The sequence below is a fragment of the Callospermophilus lateralis genome, chromosome 9 (assembly GCF_048772815.1).
Source record: "Callospermophilus lateralis isolate mCalLat2 chromosome 9, mCalLat2.hap1, whole genome shotgun sequence".
Classification (NCBI taxonomy): Eukaryota; Metazoa; Chordata; class Mammalia; order Rodentia; family Sciuridae; genus Callospermophilus; species Callospermophilus lateralis.
In genome coordinates, this window is record NC_135313.1 from 18,936,362 (window position 1) to 18,948,522 (window position 12,161).

The 12,161-nt window shown below is 58.0% G+C and overlaps 1 protein-coding gene across 14 annotated transcripts in view; it reads left to right on the forward strand.

Annotated features, from left to right (window-relative positions):
* Nucleotides 1–12,161, forward strand: part of Tns1 (tensin 1) — a 248,433-nt gene that overhangs the window by 58,030 nt on the left and 178,242 nt on the right. For 2 of the 14 annotated variants that reach the window (XM_076865449.2, XM_076865460.2), the window contains exons 2-3: nt 1,589–1,688; nt 2,896–4,015. The exons of 9 other annotated variants lie outside the window; for them this stretch is intronic. In XM_076865449.2, coding sequence (XP_076721564.2) covers nt 3,920–4,015 — 96 coding nt within the window. In that variant the 5' untranslated portion in view covers nt 1,589–1,688; nt 2,896–3,919. Of the gene's footprint in view, nt 1–1,588; nt 1,689–2,858; nt 4,016–11,013; nt 11,062–12,161 lie in introns of those variants that run through there. 3 more of the 14 variants (XM_076865454.2, XM_076865450.2, XM_076865455.2) reach the window with 3 other exon arrangements.

A 12,161-nucleotide genomic window follows, 5' to 3' on the forward strand; every position in this document is an offset into this window, starting at 1 on the left:
GGCTGAGAGGTTTGGAAGTCCAGCCTGGGAGGCTAAACCCAAAGGAGATGGGGACCCCTGAGGTAGAGGGTAGGGAAACTCTCCCTCTCTGGTTCTGAGCACATGGCGGATGGGGGCAGGAGGAGGGGCCTGCCAGAGCTGTCCCCTCTAAGGGAGAAGGACGGACGGGTGGTCCCAGGGGAGCTGTGTGTGCACATCTCTCTCTGGGTGTGAAAGTGAGACCCGGAGCCTCCGATCAGATGCCCAAGTGATTTTCTCTTAACAGGAGCTGCCTTTGTCCCCCTCCAGACAAAACCAGTCAGGGGCACTATGGCCATGATGGCTTGGGACAGAGGACGCTCTGTGCTTACCTGGGCTTGTGGGCCCTCCTCCGGGGGGCTGTCCCCGGGGGCCCGGGGGCCATCACCTGCTCTCTTGTTTTCCCAACACCTGTGCCGGCTGCCTCTGGGAGGTGCCCGTTCTTTCTTGGCTTATCTTTCCTGAGCCTTGGGAAACGTGGGAAGAAGGGCCAGAGAACCCCTCCCTGAAAATAGGGCCTCCATCCCCTCAGCTGTGGGCTGGGACCTGCCCCCGGCCTGCACTCAGAGTCCAGGTCTCAGGCATGTGAACACAAGGAGGGTGGGAAACATGCCTTCTCCTGCAAGCCCCGGCCAGACCCCGCACAGCCCTGTGGGCCCGGCACGGCTCAGTCTGAGGAGAGAAGGGGAGGAAGGAAGAGCCGGGGTGGCAGGGCTGGGAGGCCGGTGGGAGTGGATCCTGGAGAAGGCCATGTTGAAAGGGCAGGGGACAGAATTCCTCGAGGACCAGTTAACCCTGAGGTCCTCCTCTGCTTGGTGACCAGTTCTTCAAACTGGGGAAGAGCTCTATGGCCCACACAGGGAGCTACAGAAAGGTCTGTCTGTGGGTCCAACCTGCGGCCTCTGGCAGACAGGGTCCTACCCAGGATGGCCTGATCCCTCCCTCACGCCACACACACCTCCAATTCATGGTGCCTGGGGCTGCGTCCTGGATCTGGTCAGTTATGGGAGCCTTTCATCTCTGTCCTTGAGGATCAGAGGCCTGAGGGAGAGACAGGAGGGAGGGAAGATGTACCCAGCACCTGCCACAGCTGGATGCAGTCTCTGGTGCTCTGAAGGCTTTGAGGGAGAAAGAGATGAAGACTGGGAAGACCTTTTGGAGCTGGAAGTCCCTTACTCCCACCCCATGAACTTGAGTGAAAGAGGAAGAAAATCCTCACTAGGGCTTGCCGGGAGGTTCTTGAAGGGCTTTGGGGGGTGGGGAGGTTCTGCAGGTTTTATCTCAGGATTCTGACCTCTCCTGGAGGTGAAACAGAATCGAGGTCATGGGGCAGGATTGCGTTGACCTTCATGGCTTGAAACCCCTGGGATGATGGGGCCAGAGGCTGTGAGGGAAAGGCTGGGCAGTAACAGGTCTGAATTCAAGTCAGCCTTAGACTCTTCCCTCTTTCCAGAGGGTCACTGGCTTAAGAAACTTCTGGATGGGAAGAGCCCTTCCTGTAGGACCTTCATGTTGAGAAGGGCTGAATCCCTTTCCTTTCGACCCTCCCTTCTGCCTTCTATGTTTATAGAGTGTCTTTGCCAACCTAAGTGCTGAGAAGACTTTAAGAACCCTCTGACAGCCTGGCACAGTGGTGCATGCCTGAAATCTCTGCAACTCGGGAGACTGAGGTAGGAGGATTGCAAGTTTGAGGCCAGCCTCAGCAACTTAATGAGACCCTGTCTCAAAAAAAGAAAGGGCTGTGGATAGAGCTTGGTGACAGAGCACTCCTGGGTACATTCCCTAGGGTGGAAGTGTTTGGGGCAAAGAGTCATCTTGCCTCTCTCTCCCTCAGGCTGGTGGCAGGGGTGGGTGCGGCCAATCTTATCTGAAAAATTTCCTCTTGTCGTAAAAATCCAAGGGATTCCTTTCCATGAAAGTTCTTTCCACTGTGGCTCAAACCCCATTTTCTTGTTTCTTAGGCCTCATCTGTTTTCTCTGTCCCAAGGGGTGGTAGCGGCTTTGGGGAGTTAAGGCCCCCCTCAGGCCTGGAGTAGGGTTGGGCAGAGCCAGACCCTTTGCTGGCAATGGTGTGTGTGGACAAAGGCAGGCTGCTAGGGACGGGCTAGCTTTAGTGAGGGTCACGCCACCTCTCTCTCTCCACTGACCTCCCTGAAGTCCCCTCCAGCTTTCATCCAGGGCTCCTGTGGTGGTGGGGGTGATGGTGGTCCCCTTGCTTGCGGGAGTTTTAGGAGGTGAGGCGCCCTAATGTCTGACTTTCCCCCATCTCTGTCTGCACACCAGCAGCAACCTCCTCCTCCCTGTGGCCTGCCTCTGTGTCCCTGCCCAGTGTCCCTGCAAATGCTGGACCTGTTGCCTTGTTGGGTGGGCAGCAGAAGCCCACCTGGAGCAGGGCCCCAGGGGTCTGCTGCTGCGGAGGAGAGACTGGAAGCAGGGTTGAGCTAGCAAGAAACCCCCAGGCCCTCAGCCTACCTGTTGAGAAAGAGGCTCTGGTTGGAGCAGGGAGGGAAGGGGGCGGGGAGGCAGCCTGCAGGGAAAGCCAGCCCGAGATGGTGCCCGGGAAGCGCAGGCGGGAATGGTTGGCAGGGGTCTGGCTGGCGCCCAGCGGCCTTGTTGCTGCGGAAGAGGCCCGTGCAGCTCCTCCGCCCCTTTTCTCTCTGGGCTTGGCTCCCTGCCTGCCAGCTTCTCGGCAGCCACAGAACTGGGGGTAAAGCTCCCCTCCCAGCCTCCCTGGTCTTCTCGCGGGTCTCTGCCTGGCTCTGTCCCTTTGTCTCTGATTGTTCACCTCTCTCCATTGTTCACCTCTCTCCAGATGCACCCCTTGTTGGGTGGGCCCACGGGCACTTCTGTCTCCCCCTTTTTCTTCCCCTCCTCTAGTTCCAGTATCTCAATATGGTGACCCCAACAACATTCCTGAAAGGAGGACCCCATCCACGGTTCACCTGAGCGTCGCAGAGGCAGGGAAGGCTCTGGTGACCGGTGGCCTAGGGGCCTGGCAGAGAGAAATGGGAAGAGGTGCCCGGAGCAGGGAGGGGAGGTGCAGCCTTAGCCTGAGGCTGCGCATCGGCTCTCCTGCCTAGCAACCTGTTGGGGAGCTGTGAGTCCTCTGAGCGCCCACTCCCCGAGTTGCTGGAGAGCGATCCCCACCCGGAGCCGGGTGTGGCCAGCATCAGAGTGGGCAGTAAGACGCGATAGCTGGTCCAGGTTGTGCGCAGCGTCCCCATGAGCATTCCCAGCTTAAGGAGGTTTCTGCCTTGGTGGTGGAAGCCGGAGGCCTCCGTTTAAGTTAATCACATTATGCTCTGGGGAGCAATATGGGAATTGGAGTGAGATCTGGAGGGAATCCACACACACACACACACACACACACACACACACTGCAGCGTGGAGCACCATGCTGCCACCGCCACCCGGGCTCCCACGGCTGCCGCTCCTTCCCGCAAGCAGACGCCAGGAGACTGACACCACCTCTGCCGGGTCCCCACTGCCTCTCCCGCGCGCTCCCCGCGCTCAGAAGTTCCCGGGGTGCTGCGCCTCTCCCTCCAGCCGGCCGGGGAAGCAGGCAGGCAGAGGCTGGAGGCTGGCACGCCGCCACGGAGGGGAACCGAAGGGGAACCGCCGGAGAAAGTCCCCAAGGGTGGAAGCGCCCTGCCTCCGCCCGTGTCCCCAGTGGAGCACTACGCGAAGATGGAGCCAGGTCAGGACCGCGCCGCGGGATTGCCGCCCTGCTTCTCCCGTTAGAGGGTGCAGGACGCTCGGGCTGCTCCTCCGGGGCCGAGGATCCGGAAGACCCCAGGAGCAGGGCGTTCGCCTTCCTCTCCTGCATCCTCCTCTTGGCGCCCAGGCGCAGCTGGACCCTCTCTACTGACCCGTGAGCCCCAGGCACACTCTCGGGGGCAGCATGACTCGACTGAGCTGGTGCTTCTCCTGCGTGGTCCGATGGGGCCAGTACTTCTTCTCATGCCTCCTGCCCCTGCGCTTCTGCTTCCGCAGCCAGGTAAACGCCTGCCTCACCTGGCCTTCCAACCCTCAGCCCCCCGCCCCTCCATCCCAGGCTCCTAGGTAAAGGATTTGATTGATCACCCTCCCATTCTCAGGGACACACTATCGACTGCGCTCTCATAAGAGTTTGGGGACTCCTGGGGAGTCCCTGCCCCTGCTGCCCAGAGCCAGAGCCGTCAGTGGCTGTCCCTCTTCCCCAGCGCACAGCCCTCAGCATCTTGGATTCGAGTTTGAAGTCTGAGCACCACAGTCTTGGGAAGGTGGGGAGATTTGGATATAAAGGAAGGTTTCTGGGGGTTTTAAACCATCTCAAAATTCTGTGGGAAGAGGAGGTGTATTCTGGAAATGCACCCATCTCTATCCCCAGACTTAAGGCCTGGAGCAAAAGTGAGCTGCTTCAGGAGGGACTTCCCATCTCTTCAGGAGAATGGAGGGAACAGGGAACTGGACAGAGAGATGGCCAGGCCCCAGGGAGGGAGGTTCAGCGAGGTTATTGGGCAGAGAGGTCCGGCAGGACCTGCCTGCTGTAGGTGGGGTTCTGGTTGAATGGACCTGCTGGGATCCTTCTAGAGAGATCCCTGACAGTGCCTTCAGGGGGTGGGGGGTGGGGAATGTTGGCCAGCAGGTGGAAGTGGGGACATAGCCACAGAAAACCCTGCCCATAATCTTAAATTCTCCCCTGGAGAGTCAGGGGGACCCCAAGAGCATGATTAAGAGCCCACAGCAGTCTCCAGAACTAGGATTCCAGAGAGGGAGGTCCCTGGATTTTAGACCTATCTCTTCACTCCCTTGGGTTCCAGATGGGGGGCAGTACCCTATTCTGGTGAAGGGCACCAGATGTGGAGGCATTCTGCCTGGCTCTGAATTCTGGCCCTCCCAGTTATTAACTGTGGACTCCAGAAAGTTGCATAATCTGCCTGTATCTTAGTTTTCTCATCTGTAAAATGGGGACAATAAAAATATCAATGTCATTGGGGTATGGCGAGTATTCAATGAGATAATTCATTTAAAGTGTTTAAAATGTGCCTACTCTATAGTAGGCATTCAATAAAAGTCAGAGCTATATTCATTATTATTATCCCCCTTTTCAGCATGGACCTCCCTCTTGTAGACCCTTAGGCAGGTTAGGGATGGAGAAATTCCTCCCAGTATCCATTCTTCCCATCCAAATGATTGGAAAGATTCTCCTACTCCTAGGGAACCTGAAGTTCTAGCTCTTTCTCGAAGTGCCTCCTCTGAGCCTCAGTTTCCCTCTCTGGCATTCCGCAGTGGGGAAAGGTGCCAGCAGGCTTCTGCTCCAGTTATCCAAGGTATGCTTTGAAATCTTCCAGCACAATGCATTGTCCCCAGGGATTGGCTGGGAGGCAGGCGCTGCAGCTGAGGAGCGCAGGGCTGGAGCCCATCCACATTTCAATGGGCTCTGAGTTCAGATGCTGCGAAGACTGGAGTTTCAGATTTGGGAAAAAGCAATCTGCAGTGGGCAATGGCCAGCCGGGACCAGGTCAGTGGACCCTGGGCTGCTTAGCAATTCCCCCCTCCTCAGTTGCAGGGATAGAGGATGAGCGAGCCACCTTGCCCATCTCTCCAACTCCTAGGGGGCCAGGACTGGAGCTGGGAGCTGGCATGAGGGGCCGCAAGCTGCCTCCTCCAGCCTTTGAGGGGCCTGAGTCAGGCAGGAAATTAGAGCTGAGGAAGAGATCAAGATCACGGAACTGAGCTCTGGGTAGGATCTTATTAAAAATGATTGAGGTTGGGTCCAGACGCCCACTCCACTCAGAGTGCTGGTGGAGAAGACGTGGGGGAGGGGAGAAATTGCTGTGACTATGCTTCTTCCTGTGTCAGCTGGGGAAACTGAGGCTTGAACAGGACCTGTCCATGTCCTTGGAACTCTGTCTGTCCTCCCAGAGAGCACTCATAGATTTCTGGAGTGTAAGGGAGTAATCTCCGTCTCAGAGGGATGGTGGATGTGGGAGCTGGGGCAGGACCTCCTCTGGCCGTGTGGAGTCCTGGTGGGCACTGGGATCAAGTGCCTGGTGCTCCAGGCCAGTGTGCCAGGGTTCACTAAGTGGGCACAGACAGGACGGAGTCCCCATTCACGCCTTGGCTGTACCTTTGTCAATGAACATCTAGTTAGTGGTCTGTGGAGGCTGTGGCAGGGGTCTGAGCTCCCCAGACCTCAGAGGCTGAGTGTGGATGGGGTGTGGGGAGGCAGCATGTTTTAACTGGAAGGGGAGCCCCAGGAGCAGTGGGGGCCAGACCCTGTCTGCATCTAAATATCGTTTTGGTTTTTCTGGAGCCCCTGGAGAGCAGCCAGTCATCTTGGCCCCTGTAATAGTAGCACTGTCCTTGGCCTCCCTCTATGTGTCCCTGCTCCTGGCCTCCACTGAGCCAGACCTGAGCTCAGCTGACCCCCTTCTTGGAGCCCCAGGGCCAGCCCTTTGCGAAGGAGTGAAGAGGACAGTTAACACAGCAACATCCCATGGGTACATAACCTCTTGTTCCTGTGTGATGACTGTATTGCTCCTGGAGCAGGGAGAGAATTCTCCATCCCTGGGAGAGGTGGAATTAAATACTCTGGGTTCCATTGGCACATATCCTAGCTGTGTGACTCCAGCAAGTTGCTAAAACTCTCTGTGCCTTTGCACTTGTAAAATGAGGGTTGGTAGGAGGCTTAAAGAGGATACAAATGACAGTTAATTAATGTTGCTCTTTCCTGGGTCGGGGCAAAGTGGCAGAGTCTAGGGGGGAAAGGAAGGTGGACCTAAGAGCTGAGGGCACTGTGTCAGATTCCTGTGACTCTTGTGTTGGGCTCTGCAGTTGGGTGGGTGGCAATGAGGAATCCAGTGTGCAGCGCACCCTGCAGGCCGTAGGGAGGCGCAGTAGGTGTGGCCACAGGGTGAAAGTGGCCTGCGGCAGGTCTGCAGGAGGAAGCCGAGAGCCCTGCGTGGACCCTACCATGACTATTGGGGGGGGGGGGGGGGAAGGCGGGGGGGGGCTTAGGAGGAAGCTGGAACCTGAGAGTCAAGAAAGGAAACCAGAGCCCAGACTCTGATGGCTCTGTGACTTGTTGAACAAGTAGGCAGGATGGCTGAGAGGTGCCCCAATATCAAAACGTCCTGGTGGATGTTTAATGTATCCTCCAAAGAGGCGGAAAGGGAAAAAAATGTTCAAGTCCTTAAAATTGCATTTTTTGGTCTTTCGTAAAAAAAAAAAAAAAAAAAAAATCATAGATTTGGGACTTCTCATGTCAGATCCAAAGAGTTGACAATAGGGCTCGTGTTGGCGCATGCCATTGTGTCCGGAGCTGAGGGGCACAGTATCTTCTTTAACTGGAGTCTGTCCTGTTCAGGTCCCCAGAGTCCCCGGGCCCGCCCCCTCAAGCTAACTTCCCTCTGGCCCCTGAAGACTCTTGCTGTGATCCTTGCCTTAGGTGAATGTGGAGGCCTTTCCAGCTCTGATGTCCTGTGACCTTCAGAATCTGTCACCGGTAGCGACAGAGTGGCATCAGGGACGTGTAAACCTTGCCTTTTTTTGCAGTACTGGGGGCGGAACCCAGGTCGTGCTGGGCCAGGGCTCCACTGAGCTGTCCCCACAGCCCAGGTACAACTTTGTGCTGCACAAGTTCAAAGGTTCGGAAGAATGAACAGAGCAGAGCTGGGGCCTTAGCTTGGGAAGTTTTAGTGCCACCGGAGGTGGCGCTGGAAGGGCTTTGGAGACCGGGGTCCTGGCCATTTTGCAGGTGGGGACACTGAGGAATGGAGATGGGAGAGCCAGGCTTGGGCTCCCCGGGCCATGAGCTCAGTCCTGTGCACTCTGACTCTTCCCTCTGCTCTGCTCAGTCACCTCTGGCCCGTGCCAGCCCCGGGGCTCTGCAGTCCTGCCCCTGTTTCTTCGGCTGGTGTTGTGCAGTGGGAAAGAGGGACGGGCAGGAGCCAGGGAGGTCTCCTGCTTACAGAGGGAAGAGCCCGAATTAAACGCCAACCTGTTGCTGAAATGCCTGGCTGGGAGGAGGTGGGACGGCATAGGGAGGTGGCCGAGTCCTGAGGCTCCTGGGATCGCCCACCAGTGCGTACCGTGGGTGTGCTGCCTGTGAGGGGAGGGTCCAGGCACAGGTGGGTCTCCGGGAATGAGCAAGTCACCCGGAGAGCCTGCAGCCTGGCAGCAGGAAGACCTTGGTGCTGATGGGTGGGTATGGCTGTAAGGCTGCCCAAGGCCCATTCAAGAGGGAGAGAAGGGAGATCTGGGAAGGAAATAGTAGGAAAATTTACTAGGATCCATTCATGGATGGATTAATTCGCTCATTCTTCAACCCTGCCTGGCACCTGCGGTATGCCCAGTTCTAGGGATATAAAGGACAGGATATGTCCTTGTCCAAGGAACTCACTCATGTGCAGGTAGGGAGAGACATCTGCCTGTGAAGGAGGAATAATGGGTGACAAGCCTGGAGCAGGGTCATTATTCACAGAGATACCTGCAGGGGCAGAGGATGACCTTCAACAGGGAGGATGGTGGTTAGGTAGCAGCAGGGACTTCCTGAAGAGAGAGGTTAAGGAATAGGTGAGAACCCCATGGTCTTGGAAGAGGAATAGGGGAATCTTGGAGGCAGGGCTCCTCAGAGGGAACCCCCAGCACCAAAGTTATTGGCTTGCCGTCCAGTCCCCGTTGAGGTAACTAAGGTGGCAACAGACCTAGGGGCAGTAGGGCCCCTTCAGGGTGCGTGGGAGGTCAGATAGATTGGAGTTGCTGTGACTGAATGTCACTGTGACTTAGTCTTTGGTTTGATTTCCAGCGTTTCTGAGAAGCTCCAAGGTGATTTCTCAGAACTCCCGAGATAGCTGCCTGGAGACGCATCTTAGCCAACAGTAAAGGGGGTGGGCGCAGGCGGGGGAGAGGAGTGGAACGGCTCTGGGGATATTAGGGCTGCCCACAGAGCCCTTGAACTTGAGGGGCTACAAAGGCTGGCCAGGCAGGTGATGATGCCAAGGCAGGGGGTGGGCTCAGAGCTCTGAGAGAGTCAGTCCCGCTCTGTGCTCCAGCCAAGGGGGAGAGGAGGCTGTGCAGGGCTCTGTCTGTGGACACAGCTGTGGCTGTGGGGCCAGTTGCATGCCGAGCTCCATCTCTTTCAGTGTTGGCTCACTTGAACCCCAGCAGGCCTGGGAGTGGGGGGCCTGGGTAGGGAGTGCAGGCTAGGCAGCATCGTTCCCAGCCCCGTGGCTCTGCAGAAGGATCTAGGGAAGGAGGGAAAGGGGACCCAGATGCCTGGCTCTAACTTCTTTACAGAAAAAGGACCCTTAGCTAGGCACCTAGAGGACCAGCGTTAGACACCCCACTGCATTGTTCTTCTCTGCTTCTCAGAATCACCAATGATGCTTACGCCCTTGTGCAGTGTTTCCCTCTTGTTCTTGGGGCTTCCAGGTAGATAGCTTGGCTGGACTCTGATTGGGAGCCTGCCCACCTGGCCGGACAGGTCCACATGCTGGGAGACGGGAGCAGCCAGCTGTAGAGACTCAACCCTGGGGCTGCCTTGTATGTGGCTGATAAAGAGTAGGGGGCATGGTCCTGGTTGAGCGGGGGAGAGTCAGGGATATGCAACCCCTCACCCATGTGGCCCCTGACATGCACGTGTACAGGAGCCCAGGCCCGAGGACTTTCTTGCTAAGTTACTCAGTCCAGGAAAATGGTCTCCAAGGCCTACTCTGGGCGGGGCTCTGTCCTCAGTCTCGGGTTTGTGTGGTTGGACAGTCTGTGTGTGTATCCACACAAGGGCGTGGGACTGAGCCCTCTCTCCCTCCCCAGGACAGCTCCAAAGAGCAGAGCAGTGATTCACGGGCCCCCACCCACCCTCGCTGGGGCCAGTCATGGCCAGAGCTCCAGGAGGACATTTTTTATTATTATTTTCTTTGTGGGGGGGGACGGGTAGTTCATCCAGACGATGAGGGCCTGGGGCAGATTCTGCTGTCGTCCCCTGAGCGGCTCTTGGGAAACACATTTAGGTTCTGTACTTCTTGTTCTTCCCACCCTCCAGACACCAAACTGGTGGCCCTGGGCAAAGGCAAGGGAGCAGGTTGGGGAGGGCAGGGGGCAGGGGACACCGTGGGGAAGCAGGAGGCTGGACGGTGGGAGGCAGAACAGGGCTGGGAGGCGGTGGGAGGAGGAGGAGGAAGTGGGAAATGCAAACCAAATGTTGGCCCAGGGTACAGTCAAGAAAAACAGACTCTCGCGGGAGCTCGGAGCGGGGCTCCCTTTCAGAAGGGCAGGAAGGGCTGGGACAGATGTTTGGAGGAAAGAAAGAAAGAAGAGGGGAAAAAAAAAGGAATAGGAAAAAGCTGGAAGGAGCTCTGCAGCCTGGGGGCAGGGCCATGCTTGCAGCGCGGTTCCTCCTGTGTCAAGGCCTGTCCTGGCTCCCAGCCTGCCTGTGGGCACCAGGGTCTGTTCTAAGTGTGCGTGTGCAAGCGGGGGTGTGTTCTGAGGCTAGGAAGGCACGCGAGTGTATTGGGTGCAGGGAGAGGCCGAGGAACCCCGCGAGTGCATCCCAAGCAGTCTGTCTGTCCCTCAGTGGTCTGCGGGGTTTCTGGAGCCAGGACCCTGGGCTGGGCTGAGTGGAGGGGCAGATCCCAGCTCTGCCAGTCCCAAATCAGGCAAGGGCAGGCGGAGCCTCGGGGGCTCCTCGGGGTTGTCTGTCTGGGGGGCTGGCGTCAGGGGGCCCTGCCCGCAGTGGCTGTCCCTTTGCCCTGTCCCCTTCACACCCCCTGCCAAGACGAGCTTCTGACCCCCATCGCCACCAGTGGAGCCTGGGAGGAGGGAGGAGAGAGGAGGCTGGGACAGGGGGTGGAGTGGGGGAAGGAGGAGGAGGAGAGGGAGGGAGGGCTGAGGCCGGGAGGCCTGGCGATGCTGTCTGGCAGCCGAAGAGGACTCCGCACTTCTCTTCTGCCTGCTTGGTGGGTGCCGTGAGCTCAGGGGGGCCCTCTGAAGGCGCCCGCGGGACCCAAGGGACGGGACCCACGGAAGATGACGTGGATCTGTCTGTCCTGCATGCTCTGGGTAGGTTGGGCTGCTTCAGCTCCGAGGTCCCCCCACCCTCCGCCATCCCCCAGCTGAGCGCCTGGAGGGGTGGTGTTGGGGTGAAGGCGTCCCTGCAGGATGGACTGGCTGGAGCATCTGTCAGCTGCAGGACCTTTCCCCCACAGGGCCCGGTCGGATTCTCGGGGTCACTCTCAGCCCCCCCATTGGGTCAGGTACTGCAAGGAGACAGAGCCAGGAGAGGCGTCTCTAGAGCCTCTCTTGCCCCCTCCTCCTACTGGGATGAAAATTCTTCACTCCCCTTGGTGGCTCAGTGCAAGGGTCTGCGGAGGGGCCTGCGGTGGGGCTGGGGGACAGGGAACTCTCACCTAGACCATTAAATCTGGCAAAGCTGGGTTGGGGGATTCTCGGATTCCGCAACTTTTATCCCTTTGAGACCCAATTTCAGCTTTGATCCTTTGCCATCCGCGTCTCCATAGCCCCCCATCCTTACCAAGGCCTCTCCACCCCAAGGGAGGGGGCAGATTTGGGAAGGTGGGCGGTGAGGGGGGCAAGGGTGCCTCGGGGGTGGGCAGACAGTCGTGGGGCCACGTGGTGAGGGTTAAATTTTGAGGCCAGTCGTGGGCAGAGGCTCCTGGGAAAGGGGGGAGGGGAAGCTGACTACTACAAAAGGGGTGGGGGCAGAGGCATGCGGAGACCCCTTCCTCCAGAGGCTCCTGAGGGCTGCCTGGGCTGGGAGAAGGCATGCGCAGGGTCAGGAGGGCGAGGAAGCCGTCCCTGGCTGAGGTTAATGTTGGCTTCAGAGTGATGGCGGGTTTGGGGGAGGGGCTTCAGACCCGGGATCCAGATGTGGCCTTTCCTGCCCCTTTCCCTGTCTGGCCAGTCCTAGGAGGGCTCAGGCAAGCCCAGGCTGGGGACAGTTGTAGGAAACCAGACTCGGGCAGCCAGGTGTACTTTGTGCAGAAAAGGGAATGGTGGAGGCAGGGGTTTGGGTGGTTTGTGGGCCTGGGTGTTCCACACAGTGGACGCAGCCAACAGCTGTAGTTGGCTGGGCAGCTGTTGACCTCTGTAAAATGGGAGCCTTGGCCAAGTTCACTTCTGTGCTGAGGATGGAGGTGGGT